Source organism: Conger conger, chromosome 15 (assembly GCF_963514075.1).
Source record: "Conger conger chromosome 15, fConCon1.1, whole genome shotgun sequence".
NCBI classification, from domain to species: domain Eukaryota; kingdom Metazoa; phylum Chordata; class Actinopteri; order Anguilliformes; family Congridae; genus Conger; species Conger conger.
Genome location: NC_083774.1, coordinates 781,983 through 806,828, shown reverse-complemented (window position 1 = coordinate 806,828; position 24,846 = coordinate 781,983). Strand labels below are relative to the sequence as shown.

At 50.4% G+C, this 24,846-nt stretch overlaps 1 protein-coding gene across 2 annotated transcripts; it reads left to right on the top strand.

Moving 5' to 3' along the window:
* Positions 1-1,905: 1,905 nt before the first annotated feature.
* On the top strand, positions 1,906-24,641 carry nat10 (N-acetyltransferase 10). 2 transcript variants are annotated; one of them, XM_061222603.1, is made up of 30 exons: positions 1,906-2,034; positions 3,125-3,304; positions 3,598-3,727; positions 4,322-4,413; positions 5,181-5,352; positions 5,451-5,573; positions 5,662-5,723; positions 5,939-6,053; positions 6,448-6,555; positions 7,684-7,817; positions 8,021-8,114; positions 8,419-8,517; positions 9,114-9,250; positions 9,922-10,046; positions 12,326-12,476; positions 13,076-13,172; positions 13,407-13,523; positions 14,882-14,983; positions 15,237-15,311; positions 16,030-16,143; positions 16,402-16,535; positions 16,799-16,847; positions 18,330-18,420; positions 18,722-18,832; positions 20,626-20,798; positions 21,290-21,409; positions 21,911-22,009; positions 22,621-22,694; positions 23,083-23,163; positions 24,294-24,641. In XM_061222603.1, exons 3-30 carry the CDS (start codon positions 3,614-3,616, stop codon positions 24,400-24,402), a joined length of 3,072 nt encoding a protein of 1,023 aa, XP_061078587.1. In that variant the 5' UTR covers positions 1,906-2,034; positions 3,125-3,304; positions 3,598-3,613; the 3' UTR covers positions 24,403-24,641. The 2 variants fall into 2 exon arrangements, with proteins under 2 accessions (XP_061078587.1, XP_061078586.1); XM_061222602.1 differs by having other exon boundaries at positions 3,595-3,727.
* Positions 24,642-24,846: the final 205 nt, after the last annotated feature.

Genomic DNA, 24,846 nt, shown 5'->3' with positions numbered 1-24,846 from the left:
TTTACTATGCAAGCACTTTGGTGTTGAAGCAGAGTGTGGCTTAAAGTGTGACTGTTGAACACTGCAGCTCATATACTGTGTGACACTGGAATATGGGCATTCTCAAGGGAAACTAATCTTGACAAATATTTCTATGTTGAAAAAAAGGATGCTTTGCACATTTAGCACTTAAAGTCAATAACTGATAGAGCTGCTAGATATCTGCAGTCTTTCGCTGCGATCTGTCCTCTTCACATGGAGAACCGTGCTTTGTTTCTCTCTTTCAGTCATCATTTGGGACTCATCCTGCTTTTAGTCTTCCCCACAGACTTGAGTGGTTCCCCTCTCTCCTGTCAGTGCTCATGGAGTCATAATGAGGGAAAAGCTCATTACAGCTTTCTGTACACTTTCTGTACACTTTCTGTGCACTTTATTTTCTAGAAACAAAGAAAGAATGAAGGTTTTCTCAACCTTGGTTCTGGAGGGCTGGCATCTACCCAAATCATCATCTCTATCCTAACTGGCATCTACCCAAATCATCTTCTCTATCCTAACTGGCATCTACTGAAAGCCCCAGAGTCTGTGGTTGGGGTTGAGTACCTGCTGTACATATGGGGCCACAGATTAAGCCTAGTCCTCGATTTAATTCGGTTTTCTATAAAATGCAGTTTAGTCCAGGACTAACTAAACTTAATCTGTGTCTGTGAAACCAACCAATCGTGTCCTAATCCCCGATTAGATTGCCTTTTCCCATTTTAAGCATGTCTATCATCTGCCACAGACTGATTCAAAGGAGCGTATCTGTTTACATGTAAATCATTACAAACATAGCCATAGTTTGGGACAATCAAAACCACATTACAATCAAATGCCCCCACCCAAATTGTTTTTTTTTGTAGACTGATTGTTTTCCCCTCTCATTCATCATTATGCATGAAAAAAAAATCTGTTAATTAAAAAATATATATATATTTTATTTAAGGACACTTGACAGAACTGTACTATGTTTTCATGGACTGTTGAGACTGAATACTGTATGCTTAATTACAGTGAAATGAGATTTTGTGATAGGAGAACAATATGAGTTTGGCAATGATGAAATATCCAGTTAGTACTCGAAATAAGAACTTGTATGTACAAATTCGATGTACAAATTCCTCCATCCACAAGCACAACGTAATGTCAGATTACATTTATGTTATCTCTAAACACACTACACAGAGGATTCTTTGTGATCCAGTGGAAGGTTTTGGTGTATATATGTCCTGTGTCAATGTGGTCTGCATCATGAATTTTATGGACAATAACGTTTAGTCTTGGTCTGGACATTGGTACCGCTGATAGCTGTTAAAATTGGTCGTATTTGGAATTCCTGATCTCTCCATCTTGTGGTGTAAAGAACAATTAAATGTTTTTGTATAATAATCTTGTCTTTGAGCCATAAACCGAAATTCGGAATGAATCCGGCTGAAGCAACGCCCCACCACACCCTCCACTAATTTCCGCAAATAGCTTTACGACAGCAATGTCCCAACACAAAAATAGTTGAGCAGCTTGAATTAATGAATTGCGTAAACGAGGACAGTTGTAATAGCACAAAACACGTGCTACCTTTAAAAACATATTGTAGCGACCCAGGAGGACATGCAGAATACGGACAGTGTTTGGGGGGTGGGGGGTCTTAATTGGTATTGAATGGGGGAGGAATGTCCTAGAGCGGGCGGGGAGTACGAGTTTCAAACTCATATGGCCGATGGCAGCTCTTGTGATTGGCAGTTATTTTGTGGCGGTATTAAGCAAGTGTGCATCTTCTGTGCTAGAACGAGGATACACTAGCTGAGTCTGAGAGCAATCAGATGAACCTCGTTTATTGTTTTGGACACTCCTCCCAAACCCGGTTTGAACATTCCGCATTCTTTTTAGCCGATCCTAGCAAATTGCCAGAATATTCTCTGACCGTAACACTCGAGACTCGTTTCTTCAAAAACCTTTTATAATTTTCTGCTTTGTATCTTTCGTGTGAATTGCAAATTCTGCTTTAGCAACAGAAACTAGGTAAATATAAATTCCAAACAGTCGCTGCTGGATTATAACATCACCCCATCACGATATTATATACTCTAAACTCGTTACCTTTAGCAGGTATATATTTTGAATGTAGGCCTATGTGTTGTAGAACATCCAGCGCAAACTGCCCCAAGGAATATGTACTGTGTAGTATACCCTTAGTTAAAGCTTTTTCAGTTTCAATTAGCTCGCAGTTTCTCTAACCGAATCTGGTGGCGGACTGAGGCTAAATGAATGAGAGGGGGTGCCATCAACATCGCACAGTGATGACGTCGGTAACGGAACGACAGAGAAAAATGCAGCGCTCAACTTCATTATTTGACCGTTTCATTGTTTAAGCTGCAATTATTGTCATATGAAGGACAACAGTGTATTAATTAAGCGCCCAAAGTTTATTAATGCTAGTACATACAGAACAATGCATATTGGCAATCTAATTCGCAACATTAGCTCTGACCTGATAAAAGTATATTCACTGCATTCACACCCGTGTCTGTAGAATAGGAATCAACACCAAACTGCTTAATATTTATGTAACTATCATATTCGATATAAAAACAAATGCTCTTGCAATTCCAAGTTGATATTGTATCGGCGGTAACCAGCATATGAATTTATACCGGTGATCATACTGATGCTGATAGGCTAGCAACATTTGCTAACGTAAAATAGCCTACTGTACTGCCATGATTCAAACATTGGAAACTTCTATCTTCTGTAGGACAGGAACCATATATGTCTATGACAGGAACAAACACCAAACTACTTAGCTAGCTGAGTGTTCATGTAACGAGGCGATATAACGAGTCTTCATCATGCATTTCAGTTATTGCAATGAACTTAGCTAATTTGATACTGCATCAGGGGCAGCCACTGTCTGAATTACCGTTACCATGTTACCGTTTAACGTTAGTTAAATACTGATAGCAGTATTTAACTAACGTTACTGACGGCTATAAGTGCGGAGGGAGGTGTTGGAGGATGTGAGGAGGATATGGAGGTGTCCTCAGACCGCCGCCAGACCCCTCTCCGCAGTTCTCCCATAGGAGTTTACCAACGTCACCTTGTTTTTTGTCAGGCAATCGCAGTGGACGCCTTTACGGGTCTTTCATCGCGTTGGGTCCGACGAGTGATGTTTCTCCACGTGAGCCTGGGAAAGAGCTGGACGTTTGAGCTGTAATTTTGGAACAGGATCATACATTTACATTCCTAAAAGATTTTCAACAACATCGCCGTGTTTAGTGAATGGCAAAGTGAGGTACGTTTGATGAAGTACACGACAGTGCGTACTGGTTAATGCTGCATGCAGAAATGAGCGTTAACAGCGAGCGGTTCCGAGATATGATGATATTGACAACATGAGGCATGTTACTTGCCAGCGCATCTTTTAGCCTGCCGTTTAGATCGATAGGTGGATAACTATCACTCTCGCATTCGTGTCGTTTCGTGCGTGATGTTTCGGTGCACAAGCTAGGAAGCTGGCTTGTTTGGTGTTGTTGTTACAGATCTGCCTTCTGTTAACATGTCTGTATCGTGTCCACTTGGCAGCAGTTCTCTGGTCAGGACTATGTCAGCATTTCGGAAGAAGGTGGATAATCGGATCCGCGTGCAGATCGAGAATGGAGTGGCGCAACACCACCGAACCTTGTTCGTGGTGGTCGGCGATCAAGGCAGAGACCAGGTGAAGTTTGAGTCCTCTTGGCGTCCCGTTTAAGCGCTTATGTGTTGCTGGTGTGCACAGACTCATAGTGGTGAAAAATGAAAAGGGCACCTTCGCTCTGCACCAATGTGGGCCCCACCTGGGTTGGGGTTGGGGACGGGGTAGCGAGTGTGTGTGCGCATTAGGTCTCACAGACACACACACACACACACACACACACACACACACACACACACACACTTCAAGCAAGAGTCGTTCTAGGCTGCTTGCTTGGCTGATGCACGGGCCAACGTGGTACACGGCAAGGCAGCGGATCATCCAACTCTGAGTACATCTATAGCCCTACTGTCGCACCAAAGAGGCACTTTAGCTGCTGTGACATTACAAACTCGGGCATTTTGGCAAAATAGGCAGGGTTGGCTGCCCCCCTCCCTGCAGCCTGTAGCCCAGTGGCTAAGATAAGAGCCGATGAGATCCGTGTTGATGTTGGGCACTTGAGCCAGGCCCTTAACCCAGCATTGCTTCAGGGGGGATTGGCTCCTGCGTAGTCTAACTGTAAGTTTCTTTGGATCTAAGCATCAGCTATACAACTAATGCCCCCCCTCTCTGTGTCAGGTGGTCATTCTGCATCACATGCTCTCCAAAGCCACAGTCCGAGCCCGACCCTCCGTCCTCTGGTGCTACAAGAAGGAGCTGGGCTTCAGCAGGTGGGCTCCAGCTGTCTCATGTGCGGGGCGCGTGCGTGCGTGTGTGCGTGCGTGTGTGTGGGGTGTGTGCGTGTGTGTGGGGTGTGTGTGTGTGTGTGTGTGGGGGGTGTGTGTGTGGGTGTGTGTGTGTGTGTGTGGGGTGTGTGTGCGTGTGTGTGGGGTGTGTGCGTGTGTGTGGGGTGTGTGTGTGTGTGGGGGGTGTGTGTGTGTGTGTGTGTGGGGTGTGTGTGCGTGTGTGTGTGTGTGTGTGTGTGTGTGTGTGTGTGTGTGGGGTGTGCAGTGCTCCTGCGGTGCCTGTCAGATGTATGTTCACTGCGGGAATGAGCCTGAGTTTGCATTGTTTGGAAAGGTGTTCACACAGGCAGCGGTTAGTGTTAATGACGTGAGTGTTAATGCCGTGAGCGTTAATGACATTAGTGTTAATGCCGTGAGTGTTAATGACGGGAGTGTTAATGACGTGAGCGTTAATGCCATGAGCGTTAATGCCGTGAGCGTTACATTACATTACATTACATTATTGGCATTTGGCAGACGCTCTTATCCAGAGCGACGTACAACAAAGTGCATACCCATAACCAGGGATAAGTTCGCTGAAAGACCCTAGAGGGAAGTACAATTTAAACTGCATTAATGCGTTAAAATTGCGTTAATGCGTTAAAATTGCGTTAATACGTTAATGACGTGAGTGATAATGACGGGAGCGTTAATGACGGGAGCGTTAATGACGGGAGTGTTAATGACGTGAGGTGTTTCTCCAAATGCTGAAGTCACCGTAAGAAGCGGATGCGGCAGCTGCAGAAGAAGATTAAAACGGGCACCCTGAACCTGAAGCAGGACGACCCATTCGAGCTGTTCATCGCCGCCACCAACATCCGCTACTGCTACTACAACGAGACGCACAAGATCCTGGGGAACACCTACGGCATGTGCATCCTGCAGGTGGGCCTCTCCCTCACACGTCACACAGCCCACTTTGACACGCCGCTTTCCCTGGTTTTTAACCCATGATTGTTCTTCTGTCGTCAATCTTCCAAAAGGACTTTGAAGCTCTGACTCCTAACCTGCTGGCACGCACCATCGAGACTGTAGAAGGAGGGGGGATCGTGGTCATATTGCTGAGAACCATGAACTCACTCAAGCAGCTGTACACAATGACGATGGTATGGTCCGCACGCTGGCGCTGGAATGTTTCAGTGTTCAGGTTTGTGTTTTTCTGTGTGGGAATCACACCGGCCCCTGTCTTTGCAGGACGTTCACTCGCGGTATCGGACAGAAGCGCACCAGGATGTTGTCGGGAGATTCAATGAGAGGTGGGTGTTTTCCCGATGGTTCTGGACGGAGGGGGCTGAGCATGGGTGTACCTGGTACCTGGCTTCTACAGACTGCCGGATAGCATTTGTGTGTGTGTGTGTGTGTGTGTGTGTGTGTGAGAGAGAGAGCTAGAGAGAGAGAGTGTTTGTGTGCGTGTGTGAGACGCTCCCCATGGACTGCCGTTTCCTTGACAGCCACTGTGTGTGATCTCCAGGTTCATTCTGTCCTTGTCCTCCTGCCAAGCCTGTGTCGTCATTGACGACCAGCTCAACGTCCTGCCCGTCTCCAGCCACATCGCCAACATCAGGCCCGTCCCGCCCAAGACCCAGGTAAGCCACGCCCCCAAAGACAGATGGGCTGCGGGCTCCAGGCGAGGCGCAGGCGTGGCCTGGTCCTCTGTTGTGTAGAACTGGGTTTCATTTCTGGCACGACGACGTACGACGACAACTCTGCTTTTCTCTGTGTAGTGTGCTCAGTGCAGATGTGTGTCTTTGTGGGGTCACAGTGAGCTGCTGTTCTCTGTGTAGTGTGCTCAGTGCCGATGTGTGTCTTTGTGGGGTCACAGTGAGCTGCTGTTCTCTGTGTAGTGTGCTCAGTGCCAATGTGTGTCTTTGTGGGGTCACGGTGAGCTGCTGTTCTCTGTGTAGTGTGCTCAGTGCCGATGTGTGTCTTTGTGGGGACGCTCGCAGGCTTTCTCTGAGCAGATTGTCTTTGTGAGGACAGGAGGACAGCTCGTCTCCGCGGGACCTGGAGCTGAAGGAGCTGAAGGACTCCCTGCGTGACACGCAGCCCGTGGGCGTGTTGGTGGACAGCTGCAGGACTCTGGACCAGGTCAGGTCCACTGCTGCAGCACGTCCACTGGTCCTGTACCTGTGCTGAAACACACCTTTTACACACCTGTGTTACTGTACTACAGCACTACAGCCTCTCCTGGCTGACTGTGCCTGTGCTGCCTCTCTCCTGTGTGACTGTGTGACTGTGCTGCCTCTCTCCTGTGTGCCTGTGCTGCCTCTCTCCTGGGTGACTGTGTGCCTGTGCTGCCTCTCTCCTGGGTGACTGTGTGCCTGTTCTGCCTCTCTCCTGGGTGACTGTGCTGCCTCTCTCCTGGGTGACTGTGTGCCTGTGCTGCCTCTCTCCTGTGTGCCTGTGCTGCCTCTCTCCTGGTGACTGTGCTGCCTCTCTCCTGGGTGACTGTGCTGCCTCTCTCCTGTGTGACTGTGCTGCCTCTCTCCTGGGTGACTGTGTGCCTGTGCTGCCTCTCTCCTGGGTGACTGTGCTGCCTCTCTCCTGTGTGACTGTGCTGCCTCTCTCCTGTGTGACTGTGCTGCCTCTCTCCTGGGTGCCTGTGCTGCCTCTCTCCCGGTGACTGTGCTGCCTCTCTCCTGGGTGACTGTGTGACTGTGCTGCCTCTCCTGGGTGACTGTGTGACTGTGCTGCCTCTCCTGGGTGACTGTGCTGCCTCTCTCCTGTGTGCCTGTGCTGCCTCTCTCCTGTGTGCCTGTGCTGCCTCTCCTGGGTGACTGTGCTGCCTCTCTCCTGTGTGCCTGTGCTGCCTCTCTCCTGTGTGCCTGTGCTGCCTCTCTCCTGTGTGCCTGTGCTGCCTCTCTCCTGTGTGCCTGTGCTGTCTCTCCTGTGTGACTGTGCTGCCTCTCCTGGGTGACTGTGCTGCCTCTCTCCTGTGTGCCTGTGCTGCCTCTCTCCTGTGTGCCTGTGCTGCCTCTCCTGGGTGACTGTGCTGCCTCTCTCCTGTGTGCCTGTGCTGCCTCTCTCCTGTGTGCCTGTGCTGCCTCTCTCCTGGGTGACTGTGCTGCCTCTCTCCTGGGTGCCTGTGCTGCCTCTCTCCCGGTGACTGTGCTGCCTCCCTCCTGGGTGACTGTGTGCCTGTGCTGCCTCCCTCCTGGGTGACTGTGTGCCTGTGCTGCCTCTCTCCCGGTGACTGTGCCTCTCTCTCCGCTCCAGGCGCGGGCTGTGCTGAAGTTCATCGAGGCCGTCTCAGAGAAGACGCTCCGCAGCACCGTGGCCCTCACGGCCGCCCGGGGGCGGGGCAAGTCCGCCGCCCTGGGATTGGCTATCGCTGGGGCTGTGGCGTTTGGGTAAGCTCCTCCCCTTGTCATTTTCTGTGCCATGACGATGTCCTTCAAAGTCCTGGAAAATAGTTTCATCCTGAAGTAGTGTTTTTTCCTTGCAGAGGTAGTCCTGGAAACGATTTGATATCACGCATTCATACAGGTTTACGCGTTGAAGTCATGGCTCATGAGGAGTGTCACAGTGAACACTTCTCTCCTCCCTTCCTCAGATACTCCAACATCTTTGTGACGTCTCCGAGTCCTGACAACCTGCACACCCTGTTTGAGTTCATCTTCAAAGGCTTCGACGCCCTTCAGTACCAGGTGCGTGAGAGTGTGAGAGAGTGCATATGTCACTGCGTGTGTCCCTGAGTGCATGTGTGTCAGTGAATCAGTGAGTGTGTCAGTGTGTGTGAGTGTCAGTGCGTGTTTGTGCGTGAGTGTTTGTGTGTCAGTGTGTGGTTTGCCTTTTATCTGCAGTGTCTTGTCTTTATAATTCGTTGTAATTGCCTGAATCTAAAGCACTTTCAGCTACATTTCATGTCTGAAAGGCTCTTTATAAATAAAGCTTATTATTATTATTATTATTATTATTATTATGATTATGATTATTATGATTATGTAACAGGAGCACCTGGACTATGAGATCATCCAGTCGCTGAATCCTGACTTTAACAAGGCTGTGGTGAGAGTGAACATCTTCAAAGAGCATCGGCAGACCATCCAGGTAACGCACAAACCCCGCCACCTGTGCTTCCCATGGCAGCAGCACGTTTCCACGTTCAGGCTTCCGTTTCAGAGATTTCATTATTCTGATTCTGATTTATGATTATTATTATTGCACATGGATGTATTGAGCAATGGGGGAAGCATAGTTTAAGTGTTATGTTGTTGTGGTTATTGTTGCTATTGGGGCGATGGAGCGATGGGGCGATTATTGGGGGCGACATAGCTCAGGCAGTAAGAGCAGTCGTCTGGCAGTCAGAGGGTTGCCGGTTCGATCCCCCGCCTGGGCTGTGTCGAAGTGTCCCTGAGCAAGACACCTAACCCCTAAATGCTCCTGACGAGCTGGTTGGTGCCTTGCATGGCAGCCAATTACCGTTGGTGTGTGAGTGTGTGTATGAATGGGTGAATGAGAAGCATCAATTGTACAGCGCTTTGGATAAAGGCACTATATAAATGCCAACCATTTACCATATTGTTATTTTCATTATTATTGATACTCTGCGGCTGGGAGTATATGGGGCAGTGTTGGGGTGTGGTTCCCTGACCGGGGTGTCTGGCAACTGTGACCTTTGACCCAACTGTGACCTTTGACCCCAGTACATCCACCCCACGGACGCGGTGAAGCTGGGGCAGGCCGAGCTGCTGGCCATCGACGAGGCAGCCGCCATCCCACTGCCGCTGGTGAAGAGGCTTCTGGGACCTTACCTGGTGTTCCTGTCCTCCACCATCAACGGGTGAGTGAGCAGAGCCCTCTGTGAGTGACAGGTGGTCAGTGCGAGTGACAGGTGGTCAGTGTGAGTGACAGCTCCTCAGTGTGAGTGATAGCTCCTCAGTGTGAGTGACAGCTCCTCAGTGTGAGTGACAGGTGGTCAGTGTGAGTGACAGGTGGTCAGTGTGAGTGACAGCTCCTCAGTGTGAGTGACAGGTGGTCAGTGTGAGTGACAGCTCCTCAGTGTGAGTGACAGGTGGTCAGTGTGAGTGACAGCTCCTCAGTGCGAGTGACAGGTGGTCAGTGCGAGTGACAGGTGGTCAGTGCGAGTGACAGGTGGTCAGTGCGAGTGACAGCTCCTCAGTGTGAGTGACAGGTGGTCAGTGTGAGTGACAGCTCCTCAGTGTGAGTGACAGGTGGTCAGTGTGAGTGACAGCTCCTCAGTGTGAGTGACAGGTGGTCAGTGTGAGTGACAGCTCCTCAGTGTGAGTGACAGGTGGTCAGTGTGAGTGACAGGTGGTCAGTGTGAGTGACAGCTCCTCAGTGTGAGTGACAGGTGGTCAGTGCGAGTGACAGCTCCTCAGTGTGAGTGACAGGTGGTCAGTGCGAGTGACAGCTCCTCAGTGTGAGTGACAGGTGGTCAGTGTGAGTGACAGCTCCTCAGTGCGAGTGTCTGATGGTTCTCCTCTCCCTCAGGTACGAGGGGACGGGGCGCTCTCTCTCCCTCAAGCTCATCCAGCAGCTCCGGCAGCAGAGTGCAGACAGCCAGCAGAGCGTCTCAGCGGAGAACACCAGCAGCACCTCCGTCCGGCTGGCCGCAGGTACCCCGCGCCCCACCAACCCTTCCACCGTGTGTTATTGTCTCTAGGGGCTGTGAGTGTGTTATTGTCTCTAGGGGCTGTGAGTGTGTTGTTGTCTCTCGGGGCTGTGAGTGTGTTGTTGTCTCTAGGGGCTGTGAGTGTGTTATTGTCTCTAGGGGCTGTGAGTGTGTTGTTGTCTCTAGGGGCTGTGGGTGTGTTGTCTCTAGGGGCTGTGAGTGTGTTGTTGTCTCTAGGGGCTGTGAGTGTGTTATTGTCTCTCGGGGCTGCGAGTGTGTTCTTGTCTCTAGGGGCTGTGAGTGTGTTATTGTCTCTCGGGGCTGCGAGTGTGTTATTGTCTCTCGGGGCTGTGAGTGTGTTCTTGTCTCTAGGGGCTGTGAGTGTGTTATTGTCTCTAGGGGCTGTGAGTGTGTTCTTGTCTCTAGGGGCTGTGAGTGTGTTATTGTCTCTCGGGGCTGCGAGTGTGTTATTGTCTCTCGGGGCTGTGAGTGTGTTCTTGTCTCTAGGGGCTGTGAGTGTGTTATTGTCTCTAGGGGCTGTGAGTGTGTTATTGTCTCTCGGGGCTGCGAGTGTGTTCTTGTCTCTAGGGGCTGTGAGTGTGTTATTGTCTCTCGGGGCTGCGAGTGTGTTATTGTCTCTCGGGGCTGCGAGTGTGTTATTGTCTCTCGGGGCTGTGAGTGTGTTCTTGTCTCTAGGGGCTGTGAGTGTGTTATTGTCTCTAGGGGCTGTGAGTGTGTTCTTGTCTCTAGGGGCTGTGAGTGTGTTATTGTCTCTCGGGGCTGCGAGTGTGTTATTGTCTCTCGGGGCTGTGAGTGTGTTCTTGTCTCTAGGGGCTGTGAGTGTGTTATTGTCTCTAGGGGCTGTGAGTGTGTTATTGTCTCTCGGGGCTGCGAGTGTGTTATTGTCTCTCGGGGCTGTGAGTGTGTTCTTGTCTCTAGGGGCTGTGAGTGTGTTATTGTCTCTAGGGGCTGTGAGTGTGTTATTGTCTCTCGGGGCTGCGAGTGTGTTATTGTCTCTCGGGGCTGTGAGTGTGTTCTTGTCTCTAGGGGCTGTGAGTGTGTTATTGTCTCTCGGGGCTGTGAGTGTGTTATTGTCTCTCGGGGCTGCGAGTGTGTTGTTGTCTCTCGGGGCTGCGAGTGTGTTGTTGTCTCTCGGGGCTGTGAGTGTGTTGTCTCTAGGGGCTGTGAGTGTGTTGTTGTCTCTAGGGGCTGTGAGTGTGTTCTTGTCTCTAGGGGCTGTGAGTGTGTTATTGTCTCTCGGGGCTGCGAGTGTGTTATTGTCTCTAGGGGCTGTGAGTGTGTTATTGTCTCTAGGGGCTGTGAGTGTGTTATTGTCTCTAGGGGCTGTGAGTGTGTTGTTGTCTCTAGGGGCTGTGAGTGTGTTATTGTCTCTAGGGGCTGTGAGTGTGTTATTGTCTCTCGGGGCTGTGAGTGTGTTATTGTCTCTAGGGGCTGTGAGTGTGTTATTGTCTCTCGGGGCTGCGAGTGTGTTATTGTCTCTAGGGGCTGTGAGTGTGTTATTGTCTCTAGGGGCTGTGAGTGTGTTATTGTCTCTCGGGGCTGTGAGTGTGTTATTGTCTCTAGGGGCTGTGAGTGTGTTCTTGTCTCTAGGGGCTGTGAGTGTGTTATTGTCTCTAGGGGCTGTGAGTGTGTTCTTGTCTCTAGGGGCTGTGAGTGTGTTCTTGTCTCTCGGGGCTGTGAGTGTGTTATTGTCTCTAGGGGCTGTGAGTGTGTTGTCTCTAGGGGCTGTGAGTGTGTTGTTGTCTCTAGGGGCTGTGAGTGTGTTATTGTCTCTAGGGGCTGTGAGTGTGTTATTGTCTCTAGGGGCTGTGAGTGTGTTATTGTCTCTAGGGGCTGTGAGTGTGTTATTGTCTCTAGGGGCTGTGAGTGTGTTATTGTCTCTAGGGGCTGTGAGTGTGTTCTTGTCTCTAGGGGCTGTGAGTGTGTTATTGTCTCTAGGGGCTGTGAGTGTGTTCTTGTCTCTAGGGGCTGTGAGTGTGTTATTGTCTCTAGGGGCTGTGAGTGTGTTATTGTCTCTAGGGGCTGTGAGTGTGTTATTGTCTCTAGGGGCTGTGAGTGTGTTATTGTCTCTAGGGGCTGTGAGTGTGTTATTGTCTCTAGGGGCTGTGAGTGTGTTATTGTCTCTCGGGGCTGCGAGTGTGTTATTGTCTCTCGGGGCTGCAGTCCCCCTGTATGTGGGGCTGTGAGTGTGTTGTTGTCTCTCGGGGCTGCAGTCGCTCTGTGTGGCCTCTGTGTGGCGCTCTGACCCCCCTCTCCCCCCAGCCCGGACGCTGCAGGAGGTGACGCTGCAGGAGTCCATCCGCTACGCCCCCGGGGACGCGGTGGAGCTGTGGCTGAACCAGCTGCTCTGTCTGGACTGCCTGAGCGTGCCCCGCATCGTGTCCGGCTGCCCGCTGCCCCAGAGCTGCGAGCTGTATCCTCCTCCTCCTCCTCCTCCTCCCCGTTCCTCCTCCCCTGCTCCTCCTCTTCATCCTCCTCCTCCTCCTCCTCCTCCCCGTTCCTCCTCCCCTGCTCCTCCTCTTCATCCTCCTCCTCCTCCTCCCCGTTCCTCCTCCCCTGCTCCTCCTCTTCATCCTCCTCCTCCTCCTCCTTTACCCTCCTCCTCTTCTTCCTCCTCTTCCTCCTCTTCTTCCTCTTTGTCCTCCTCTTCTTCCTGTTCTAGATGCATTTGTTTGTACACTATGCATCTAAGGCTGTCTCTGGTTTCCTATTCATGAAATAGTGGAGTATTTTAGCCGTCAGCCATCGAGTGTCCAGCTTTTACACACAATTTAGGGTGCGATAAACAGGTGATGATGACACCACTTCTGCAGTGTGGGGTTAACAGCCCAAGAGCTGGACAGATCTTACCGTGGCTACACCAGGGCTTGAACCACCAACGTTATGTGCCTTTTAGCGCAATATATGGACATTCACAAGATGGGGATTAGGAATTGGTGAGTGGTGAGCCAGTTCAGACGCAGCCTAAGTGTGCAGTTCTTGTCATGGTTGTGTCCTTGACCCCTGCTGGAGGTACTATGTGAACAGGGACACGCTGTTCTGCTACCACAAAGCGTCCGAGGCCTTTCTGCAGCGCCTCATGGCTCTGTACGTCGCCTCGCACTACAAGGTGGGTGCTCCCCGCAGTCCCATTGCTTCCTGCCAAGTTCTGACCGCCATTTTGTGACGTCATTGGTTAAGATGGCCTGGTCAGGCTCATAGTGCTGTGAGGTTATGACCACTTGGGTCTCTAGAGTTGTCCTTTCACATGAGCATAAAAATAAACAAACTCGGGCCTTTGAATGCAGAGAAGATGACCTGGATGTGGATGTTTTTGCTGAATTTTCTCTCTTTCCGGGTTTAGAACTCCCCGAACGACCTCCAGCTGCTCTCGGACGCCCCCGCCCATCACCTCTTCTGCCTGCTGCCCCCCGTCCCGCCGACCCAGAATTCCCTGCCAGAGGTCCTGGCGGTGGTTCAGGTGAGGCCTGGTCCCAGATGTGTCTGGCCTCTGCGTTACATCACTGTCAGTCAGCTTTTATTCTAGAAGTGCCTTGCCACGCTAACCAGGGGCCAATCCCCTGGAGCAATGTGGCTATAAGGGCCTTGCTCAAGGGCTTCATGCACTCAGTGAGCACTTTATTAGGTATTTATTACTTTTTGTTTTAGACTTCTACTGCTGTAGCCTATGCACTTAGTTATGATGCTCTTCTGCTTACCACCGTAGTAATGTGCGCTTATTTGCTGTCATCTTCCTGTCGGCTTTGACCAGTCTGGCCCCTCTCCTCTGACCTCTCTCATTACGAAGGTGTTTCTGTCTGTCTTTTTGTTTTTCACACCATTCTCTGCAAACTCTAGAGACTAGTGTGCATTAAAATCCCAGGATACTCAATCCACCCTGTCTGGCACAAACAATCATTCCATGGACAAAGTCACTTGGCTCACATTTCTTCCCCATTCTGACATTTGGTCTGAAAAACAGCTTAACCTCTTGACCATATCGGCATGCTTTTATTTGTTTAGTTGCTGCCACATGATTGGCTGATTAGATATTTGCACTAACAAGCATGTATACCGGTCTACCTAACAAAGTGAGCACTGAGTGTGTATATTTAGGAAGGTGCAGGTATGTGTGTATATTTGAGAGGGTGCAGGTGTGTTTGTGTGAGTGTGTGTATATTTGAGAGGGTGCAGGTGTGTGTGTGTATGTTTGAGAGGGTGCAGGTGTGTGTGTGTGAGTGTGTGTATATTTGAGAGGGTGCAGGTGTGTGTGTGTATGTTTGAGAGGGTGCAGGTGTGTGTGTGTGAGTGTGTGTATATTTGAGAGGGTGCAGGTGTGTGTGTGTATATTTGAGAGGGTGCAGGTGTGTGTGTGAGTGTGTGTATATTTGAGAGGGTGCAGGTGTGTGTGTGCGTGTGATTGTGTTTGTGTGTATATTTGAGAGGGGTGCAGGTGTGTGTGTATATTTGGGAGGGTGCACGTCCAGGTGTGTGTGTGTGTGTGTGAGTGTGTGTGTATTTGAGAGGGTGCAGGTGTGTGTGTATATTTGGGAGGGTGCACGTCCAGGTGTGTGTGTGTGTGTGTGTGTGAGTGTGTGTGTATTTGAGAGGGTGCAGGTGTGAGTGTTTGTGTGTATATTTGAGAGGGGTGCAGGTGTGTGTGTATATTTGGGAGGGTGCACGTGCAGGTGTGTGTGTGTGTGTGTGTGTGTGTGTGTGTGTGTGTGTGTGTGAGTGTGAGTGTGTGTGTATTTGAGAGGGTGCAGGTGTGAGTGTGTGTGTGTATATTTGTGCAGCAGCCTTGGTTCTCACACCCTCCTCCCGTTCTTCCGTCCTCAGGTGTGCCTGGAGGGGGCGATCTCGCGCCAGTCCATCCTGAACAGCCTGTCCCGCGGCAAGAAGGCCTCCGGAGACCTCATCCCCTGGACCGTCTCAGAGCAGGTACGCCCCCCCCCCCCCCCCTCAGAGCAGGTACGCCCCCCCCCCCCCCCCTCAGAGCAGGTACGCCCCCTCAGAGCAGGTACGCCCCCCCCCCCCCCCCCCCCCTCAGAGCAGGCGGGGCCAGTCTCATTCCGTGCCGGTGTTGATGGGAAGTGAGCTGGTTAAACGGGCGCACAGATACCTGGCGGTTGGTGGCACAGGTGCCTGTAGTCTGTGGTGTTTTGGGGTCACCCAGCTTCTGTTCTCTCCACAGTTCCAGGACCCCGAGTTCGGCAGCCTCTCAGGAGGGAGGGTGGTTCGCATCGCTGTGAACCCCGACTATCAGGGGGTGAGACCCCCCCCATGAACACTCACACTCACATACACACACATGCACACACACTCACTCGATCTCACACTCACATACACACACATGCACACGCACTCACACACACACACTCTCACACGCACACACACACACACGCACTCGCACACACACTCACTCGATCTCACACTCACACACACATGCACACGCACTCACACACACACACACACACACACTCAATCTCACACTCACACACACACACACTCACTCACACTTGCACTCGCTCACACACACACACGCACTCGCACACACACTCACTCGATCTCACACTCACACACACACTCACTCGATCTCACACTCACACACACACACATGCACACGCACTCACACACACACACACACTCAATCTCACACTCACACACACACACATGCACACGCACTCACACACACACACACACACACTCAATCTCACACTCACACACACACACATGCACACGCACTCACACACACACACACACTCACTCAATCTCACACTCACACACACACACACACACTCACTCGCACTTGCACTCGCTCACACACACATGCACTCACACACACTCACTCACACTCGCTCACACACTCACACACTCTCTCTCTCACACACAGACACACACGCACTCGCACTCAGTCACACACTCACACACTCACACACACACACACACACACACACACACACACTGACGTTGTGTCTGTGGTGCAGATGGGCTATGGCTCCCGGACCCTGCAGCTGCTGCAGCTGTACTATGAGGGCCAGTTCCCCTGCCTGGAGGAGTCTGAGGCGCCTACACACAACATCACCCCCGTCTGCAGCGAGGTGAGCACTCACCCAGCCTACACACCCTCTCTACACACCCAGCCTACACACCCAGCCTACACACCCTCTCTACACACCCAGCCTACACACCCTCTCTACACACCCTCTCTACACACCCACTCTACACACCCTCTCTACACACCCACCCCTCCCAGCCCCTCCCAGCCACACCAATGACCCCACATTTCCATATTAATATGAAGATGAATGAGTCTGCAGTGTAATGACGCGGGGTTGGCTGCCTGCCCTGTCACTCAGGCTGTAGACCTGCTGGAGGAGGTGGTCTCCCCCAGGAAGGACCTCCCCCCCCTGCTGCTGAAGCTGAGCGAGCGCCCGGCCGAGAGGCTGGACTACCTGGGCGTGTCCTACGGGATGACATCACAGCTGCTGAAGTGAGCCCCGCCCACCGGCTCCTCCCCTCTGTCTCCCTGCTGTTGTGTTTAATAAAATCTGAGGTCATGTTTGCATTTTACATCAGTGAGACTCCCTGTTTAAATCAGGGGTGAGTTAATACGTTTTACATCAGTGAGACTCCCTGTTTAAATCAGGGGTGAGTTAATATGTTTTACATCAGTGACGCTCTGGTTAAATCGGGTGAATTAATAAAATCGAATCTGGGACGAATCTGAGCCCCCCCCCTCTTGTCCTGTTCCAGGTTTTGGAAGCGAGGCGGTTTTGTTCCTGTTTATATGAGACAGACTCCCGTAAGTCCTGCTGACACACCTCTGAGAGTGTGTGAGAATGAGAGTGTGAGTGAGTGTGAGAGTGTGTGATGCTTTAACTTGTGGAAGAACCTATGCACTTGTAAATCGCTTTGGATTAAAAGCGTCTGCTAAATGACAAAAATGTCAATGTAAATGAGAGTGTGTGTGTGTGTGAGTGAGTGAGTGTGTGTGTGAGTGAGTGAGTGTGTGTGTGTGAGTGTGTGTGTGTGTGAGTGTGTGTGTGAGTGAGTGAGTGTGTGTGAGTGAGTGTGTGTGTGAGTGTGTGAGTGTGTGAGTGTGTGAGTGTGTGAGTGTGTGAGTGTGTGAGTGTGTGTGTGAGTGTGTGAGTGTGTGAGTGTGTGAGTGTGTGAGTGTGTGAGTGTGTGAGTGTGTGTGTGTGTGTGAGTGTGTGTGTGAGTGTGTGTGTGAGTGTGTGTGTGAGTGTGTGTGTGAGTGTGTGTGTGAGTGTGTGTGTGTGTGTGTGTGTGAGTGTGTGAGTGTGTGAGTGTGTGAGTGTGTGAGTGTGTGAGTGTGTGAGTGTGTGAGTGTGTGTGTGAGTGTGTGAGTGTGTGAGTGTGTGAGTGTGTGAGTGTGTGAGTGTGTGAGTGTGTGTGTGTGTGTGAGTGTGTGTGTGAGTGTGTGTGTGAGTGTGTGTGTGAGTGTGTGTGTGAGTGTGTGTGTGTGTGTGAGTGTGTGAGTGTGTGAGTGTGTGAGTGAGTGTGTGAGTGTGTGTGTGTGTGTGAGTGTGTGTGAGTGAGTAGTTGTTTGTTTTGCTGATCCTGTACAGGGGAGGTGCTGCTCGTTTTAGTTTGGCAGCTGAATTCTTTTTTTTTAATGTTTATTTGAGTAGGGACAATGCCAAGAGTTTACTCCAGGTTCATGTAGCTGATGTTCTGCACACAGACATTATAGCTATTGCTAGTTCCCAAAAAGGCAAAAGATTCAAATAAGACACAAAATGTTAAGTGGAGAAATACATGAATGTTAATAACCTTCTGAGATACTAAGAAACATCCACGCTTAAAATACAAACTTTATTTTTTTTTTTTACATTTACAAATCTACAGACACGCATCACAATATTACAAAAAAGGATACATGCATATTATCCATTACATTGCATGCTAGTATAAGAGTATTTAATAACAAGCTAACATGATATGATGACAAAAATATCTTGTGTTCCTGTTCTGCAGGGGTGTCAAACTGAACTCCCAGGGGGCCGCAGTGTCTGCAGGTTTTTGTGGTTGCCTTTCAATCAGCTGTCAATTAAGGCCTTGGGAACAAGGTGTGGATTCCTTAGCCAATTAAAGACTTAAATGAACCACAGGTGCCGGGAACAACCCGAAAACCAGCAGACACTGCGGCCCTCCAGGACTGGAGTTCGACACCTGTGCTGTTCTGTGTCTCAGTGCCTCAATGTCTGCTTATCTGAAAGAGGCTTGTCTAACAGAGTGAGTGTAAATGGGTGTAATTCCTCAGAACGACCTGACGGGGGAGCACTCGTGCGTGATGCTGAAGGAGCTGAACTCTGAGCAGGAGCAGGGCCAGTGGCTCTCTGCCTTCTGGAAGGGTGAGGAGCACCACCTGTGTGGGATACTCAGATCCTGCCTTCCATCCCTCTGCGTCCTATCAGTTTGTTTGGACAGCGGTTTTTCCGGAAAATGTAGACATTTGCAGAGCAGCACAGACTCAGGAACACGACATGGGGAAGCAGCCACTGCCCTCAGAATGAATTTGAATTTGGTTTATGAGTATGCGTGCTTATTGGCTCTCTCTGACACTAAAACATTTCAATTGATTGGACCAAAAATTTTATTAAGTAATATTATCTCAATTCAATCATTATTTGCCCCCCCCCCCCCCCCCCCCAGATTTCCGCCGGCGCTTCCTGTCTCTGCTGTCCTACCAGTTCCGCCATTTCCCCCCGAGCCTGGCTCTCAACATCCTGCAGAACCGTGCAGCCAAGGAGGACGTCCCACAGGGTGAGAACCACACACACACACACACACACACACACACACACACCCCCCCCCCCACAGCGCTGTATGAGTGTAATGATCTCCCCCCCACAGCGCTGTATGAGTGTAATGATCTCCCCCCACAGCGCTGTATGAGTGTAATGATCTCCCCCCCACAGCGCTGTATGAGTGTAATGATCTCCCCCCACAGCGCTGTATGAGTGTAATGATCTCCCCCCCACAGCGCTGTATGAGTGTAATGATCTCCCCCCACAGCGCTGTATGAGTGTAATGATCTCCCCCCCCCCCCCCACAGCGCTGTATGAGTGTAATGATCTCCCCCCACAGCGCTGTATGAGTGTAATGATCTCCCCCCCACAGCGCTGTATGAGTGTAATGATCTCCCCCCACAGCGCTGTATGAGTGTAATGATCTCCCCCCACAGCGCTGTATGAGTGTAATGATCTCCCCCCACAGCGCTGTATGAGTGTAATGATCTCCCCCCACAGCGCTGTATGAGTGTAATGATCTCCCCCCCCCCCACAGCGCTGTATGAGTGTAATGATCTCCCCCCCCCCACAGCGCTGTATGAGTGTAATGATCTCCCCCCCCCCACAGCGCTGTATGAGTGTAATGATCTCCCCCCACAGCGCTGTATGAGTGTAATGATCTCTCCCCCACAGCGCTGTATGAGTGTAATGATCTCCCCCCACAGCGCTGTATGAGTGTAATGATCTCCCCCCCCCCCACAGCGCTGTAAGAGTGTAATGATCTCCCCCCCCACAGCGCTGTAAGAGTGTAATGATCTCCCCCCCACAGCGCTGTATGAGTGTAATGATCTCCCCCCACAGCGCTGTATGAGTGTAATGATCTCCCCCCACAGCGCTGTATGAGTGTAATGATCTCCCCCCCACAGCGCTGTATGAGTGTAATGATCTCCCCCCACAGCGCTGTAAGAGTGTAATGATCTCCCCCCACAGCGCTGTATGAGTGTAATGATCTCCCCCCACAGCGCTGTATGAGTGTAATGATCTCCCCCACAGCGCTGTATGAGTGTAATGATCTCCCCCCACAGCGCTGTATGAGTGTAATGATCTCCCCCCACAGCGCTGTATGAGTGTAATGATCTCCCCCCACAGCGCTGTATGAGTGTAATGATCTCCCCCCACAGCGCTGTATGAGTGTAATGATCTCCCCCCCCACAGCGCTGTATGAGTGTAATGATCTCCCCCACAGCGCTGTATGAGTGTAATGATCTCCCCCCACAGCGCTGTATGAGTGTAATGATCTCCCCCCCCACAGCGCTGTATGAGTGTAATGATCTCCCCCCCACAGCGCTGTATGAGTGTAATGATCTCCCCCCACAGCGCTGTATGAGTGTAATGATCTCCCCCCCCACAGCGCTGTATGAGTGTAATGATCTCCCCCCACAGCGCTGTATGAGTGTAATGATCTCCCCCACAGCGCTGTAAGAGTGTAATGATCTCCCCCCACAGCGCTGTATGAGTGTAATGATCTCCCCCCACAGCGCTGTATGAGTGTAATGATCTCCCCCACAGCGCTGTATGAGTGTAATGATCTCCCCCCACAGCGCTGTATGAGTGTAATGATCTCCCCCCACAGCGCTGTATGAGTGTAATGATCTCCCCCCACAGCGCTGTATGAGTGTAATGATCTCCCCCCCCACAGCGCTGTATGAGTGTAATGATCTCCCCCCACAGCGCTGTATGAGTGTAATGATCTCCCCCCACAGCGCTGTATGAGTGTAATGATCTCCCCCCACAGCGCTGTAAGAGTGTAATGATCTCCCCCCACAGCGCTGTCCCGCCCAGTGCTGGCGGCCCAGTTCAGCCCGTACGATCTGAAGCGCTTGGAGATGTACTCTCGGAACATGGTGGACTACCACCTGGTCATGGACATGATCCCCGCCGTGGCCCGAATGTTCTTCCTCAAGCAGCTGGGCCCCGTCTCTCTCTCCACAGCGCAGTGTGTGAGTCTCACAGCGCTCTGTGTGTGTGTGTGTGTGTGTGTGTGTGTGTGTGTGTGTGTGTGTGTGTGTCTGTGTGTGTCTGTGTGTGTCTGTGTGTGTCTGTGTCTGTGTCTGTGTCTGTGTGTGTGTGTGTGTGTGTGTGAGAGAGAGAGAGAGAGATGGGGTGTGTGTCTGTGTATATTTCGTGTCTGTGTGTGTGTGTGAGAGAGAGAGATGGGGGGGTGTGTGTGTGTGTGTGTGTGTGAGAGAGAGAGATGGTGTGTGTGTGTGCATGTGTGAGTCCGCTTGTGTGTGTGTGTGTGTGTGTGTGTGTGTGTGTGTGTGTGTGTGTGTGAGAGAGAGAGAGAGAGAGAGAGATGGTGTGTGTGTGTGTGCATGTGTGAGTCTGCTCGTGTGTGTGTGTGTGTGTGTGTGTGTGTGTGTGTGTGTGTGTGTGTGTGTGTGTGTGTGTGTGTATAATGTGTGTGTGTAACTCTGTAACTGTGCTTCAGGCTCTGCTGCTGGGAATCGGTCTGCAGCATAAGACGGTGGACGATCTGGAGAAGGAGATCTCTCTCCCCAGCGGGCAGATCATGGGCCTCTTCAACCGCCTCATACGCAAGGTGGTGCAGGTGAGAGAGAACACACACACACACACATACCCACACACACACACTCACACACACACACACTGTTTTCTGTTCTGCACCAATGTGTCAAATGGAAAAACAGGAACATCGCATTGGTGCATGAAGTCCCATTTCAAATCGGGCTGCGTTCAGCAAATTTAAAATGTGTTCCACTGACATCTGACATTCCATTCACTTGAGCTGAAACATAGGGAACGTTTCAGGGCACACACATGTGCACACAGATAATGTGTGTGTGTGTGATGTGTTTACATATGTGTGTGATGTGTGTGTGTGTGATGTGTGTGTGTGTGTGTATGTGTGTATATGTGTGTGTGTGTGATATATGTGTGTGTGATATATGTGTATGTGATATGTGTGTGTGGTGTGTGTGTGATATATGTGTGTGTGATGTGTGTGTGTGATGTGTGTGTGTGTGTGTGTATGTGTGTATATGTGTGTGTGTGTGATATGTGTGTGTGTGTTTGATGTGTGTGTCTGCAGTTCTTCAGCAGCATTCAGGAGAAGGCAGTAGAAGCTGAGATGGTGGCGTCCAAAGACATCGCCATGGAGCCCACGGCCAGAACACTCAGCGATGACCTGGTGCGCTCAGGGGCTGCTGGGGAACACATGAACACATGTAATGTAGTGTAGTGTAATGTAATGCAATGTAGTGTAATGTAATGTAGTGTAGTGTAGTGTAGTTTAATGTAGTGTAGTGTAATGTAATGCAATGTAGTGTAGTGTAATGTAGTGTAGTGTAGTTTAATGTAGTGTAATGTAGTGTAGTGTAATGTAATGCAATGTAGTGTAATGTAATGTAGTGTAGTGTAGTTTAATGTAGTGTAATGTAGTGTAGTGTAATGTAATGCAATGTAGTGTAATGTAATGTAGTGTAGTGTAGTTTAATGTAGTGTAATGTAGTGTAGTGTAATGTAATGCAATGTAGTGTAGTGTAGTGTAGTGTAATGTAGTGTAGTGTAATGTAGTGTAATATAGTGTAATGTAGTGTAATATAGTGTAGTGTAGTGTAATATAGTGTAATGTAGTGTAGTGTAATGTAATGCAATGTAGTGTAGTGTAATATAGTGTAATGTAGTGTAGTGTAATGTAGTGTAATATAGTGTAATGTAGTGTAATATAGTGTAGTGTAATATAGTGTAATGTAGTGTAATGTAATGAATTTGTGAGGCTCACACGTTGGGCTGTTGCAGGATGAGGCTGCTCGGGAGTTCCAGGAGAAGCAGAAGAAGGACCTGGAGCAGATCAAAGAGATGGACCTGACACAGTGAGGGGCGGGGTCTGTGGGCGTGGTCTGTGTGTTGTGGGCGTGGTCTGTGTGCTGGGGGTGTGGTCTGTGTGCTGTGGGCGTGGTCTGTGTTCTGTGGGCATGGTCTGTGTGCTGTGGGCGTGGTCTGTGTGCTGTGGGCGTGGTCTGTGTTCTGTGGGCATGGTCTGTGTGTTGTGGGCGTGGTCTGTGTGCTGTGGGCGGGGTCTGTGTTATGTGGGCGTGGTCTGTGTTCTGTGGGTGGGGTCTGTGTGCTGTGCTCTGTGTGCTGTGAGTGGGGTCTGTGTGTTATGGGTGGGGTCTGTGTGTTATGGGCGGGGTCAGTGGGCGGAGTGGTTGTGACATGGCAGATTGACAGCGCTAAAGAGCGGTGCTTCTCTCCCTGCAGGTACATGATCCGGGGCGATGATGAGGAGTGGGATCAGGTGCTGAAGAAGGCTGGCCACTCCGCCATCGTCAGCATAAAGAGGTGAGTGGCAGGTGCGCGCAGGTGAGCCTGCGCTCTTTTTAAAGGTCATTCCCAGGTGTGAGACCTTCAGCAAGCCATCTAAATGGTTGGCATTTATATAGCGCCTTTATCCAAAGCGCTGTACAATTGATGCTTCTCTATTCACCCATTCATACACACACTCACACACTGACGGTGATTGGCTGCCATGCAAGGCGCCGACCAGCTCGTCAGGAGCATTTAGGGGTTAGGTGTCTTGCTCAGGGACACTTCGACACAGCCCGGGTGGGGGATCGAACCGGCAACCCTCCAACTGCCAGACGACTGCTCTTACTGCCTGAGCCATGTCGCCCCTGTGCAAATGGATCATTAGGTAGGTCATGGATGGATGGATGGATGGTTTTGGAACTGGCTCCAGGAGTCCCACAGGGATCGGTGCTGGGGCCACTGCTCTTCCTCATTTATATAAATGACCTTGACATAGGCATCTTGACATTGAAAGTCATTTAGTTAAATTTGCAGATGATACAAAACTAGACGCTTTAGCCTGACAGTTTGGGATGCACTAAAGTAATCCAGGAAGATTTAAACAGAATCCAGAAGTGGGCCTGAACCTGGCAAATTAAATTCAATTAAATGTAAACTTCTACATGTGGGAAATGAAAATATAAGGCAGGATTACTTTATGGGTTGTACAAAAATGTGCTCAAGTTGAAAAAGACTCGGGGCCTTTCAGGCTCTAGTCACTGTGCGGTAGCAGTGTCTGCAGGTTTAACTCCAGTCCTGGAGGGCCGCAGTGTCTGCAGGTTTAACTCCAGTCCTGGAGGGCCGCAGTGTCTGCAGGTTTAACTCCAGTCCTGGAGGGCCGCAGCGTCTGCAGGTTTAACTCCAGTCCTGGAGGGCCGCAGTGTCTGCAGGTTTAACTCCAGTCCTGGAGGGGGCAGTGTCTGCAGGTTTAACTCCAGTCCTGGAGGGGGCAGTGTCTGCAGGTTTAACTCCAGTCCTGGAGGGGGCAGTGTCTGCAGGTTTAACTCCAGTCCTGGAGGGGGCAGTGTCTGCAGGTTTAACTCCAGTCCTGGAGGGGGCAGTGTCTGCAGGTTTAACTCCAGTCCTGGAGGGGGTGCTGTGTCTGACGAGCCTGCTCTCCACAGTGACAGGAAGAGGAAGCTGGGTGGAGAAAAGGCGGAGCAGTGGCAGAACAAGAAGACAAAGAAACACGGGAAGGACAAAAAAGGCAAATCTGGCAAATTTGGCAAATAAAAGCCCCGCCCCCAGACACAGACGTTCAGGTGTGTCCAGTGTAACCAAGGTGACGTGGATCGAGGGACGCTGGATCTATTTATATGTGATATGACTTTGTTTAAGAATGGATGGACTGGATAAGTCAATTCTGTTTTCTTAGGACTTACTCTCCTGAATAGCTTACACACCCCTCCTGTCAGAAATTCTTTGTGAAGTAACATTACAAGCAGATTGAATAAATTGTGATTTTTTAAAAACGTGTTTGTGTGAATATTTTGTTTTTGGCAGCAGGTAAACGATGTACGTTGCTAAACCGATGACATTTCCAGCAATTTTATCTGGCCTCTAGAAAAACAGCTCAAGCTAGGTTATGAAACCCTGCTGGTAGCTGATTGACCAGTTCCGGCCAGCTCCACACTCAGCATGGTGCAGCTGGTTGACGACCTTGCTTGTTTGACCTGC

Excerpts from the sequence above, each read along its gene's own strand:
- nat10 (XM_061222603.1), top strand. The coding sequence starts at position 3,614 with ATGTCAGCATTTCGGAAGAAGGTGGATAATCGGATCCGCGTGCAGATC. Across the intron at positions 18,421-18,721 it reads GCTCTCTGCCTTCTGGAAGG|ATTTCCGCCGGCGCTTCCTG; the intron begins GTGAGGAGCACC and ends CCCCCCCCCCAG. Across the intron at positions 21,410-21,910 it reads TCATACGCAAGGTGGTGCAG|TTCTTCAGCAGCATTCAGGA; the intron begins GTGAGAGAGAAC and ends GTGTGTCTGCAG.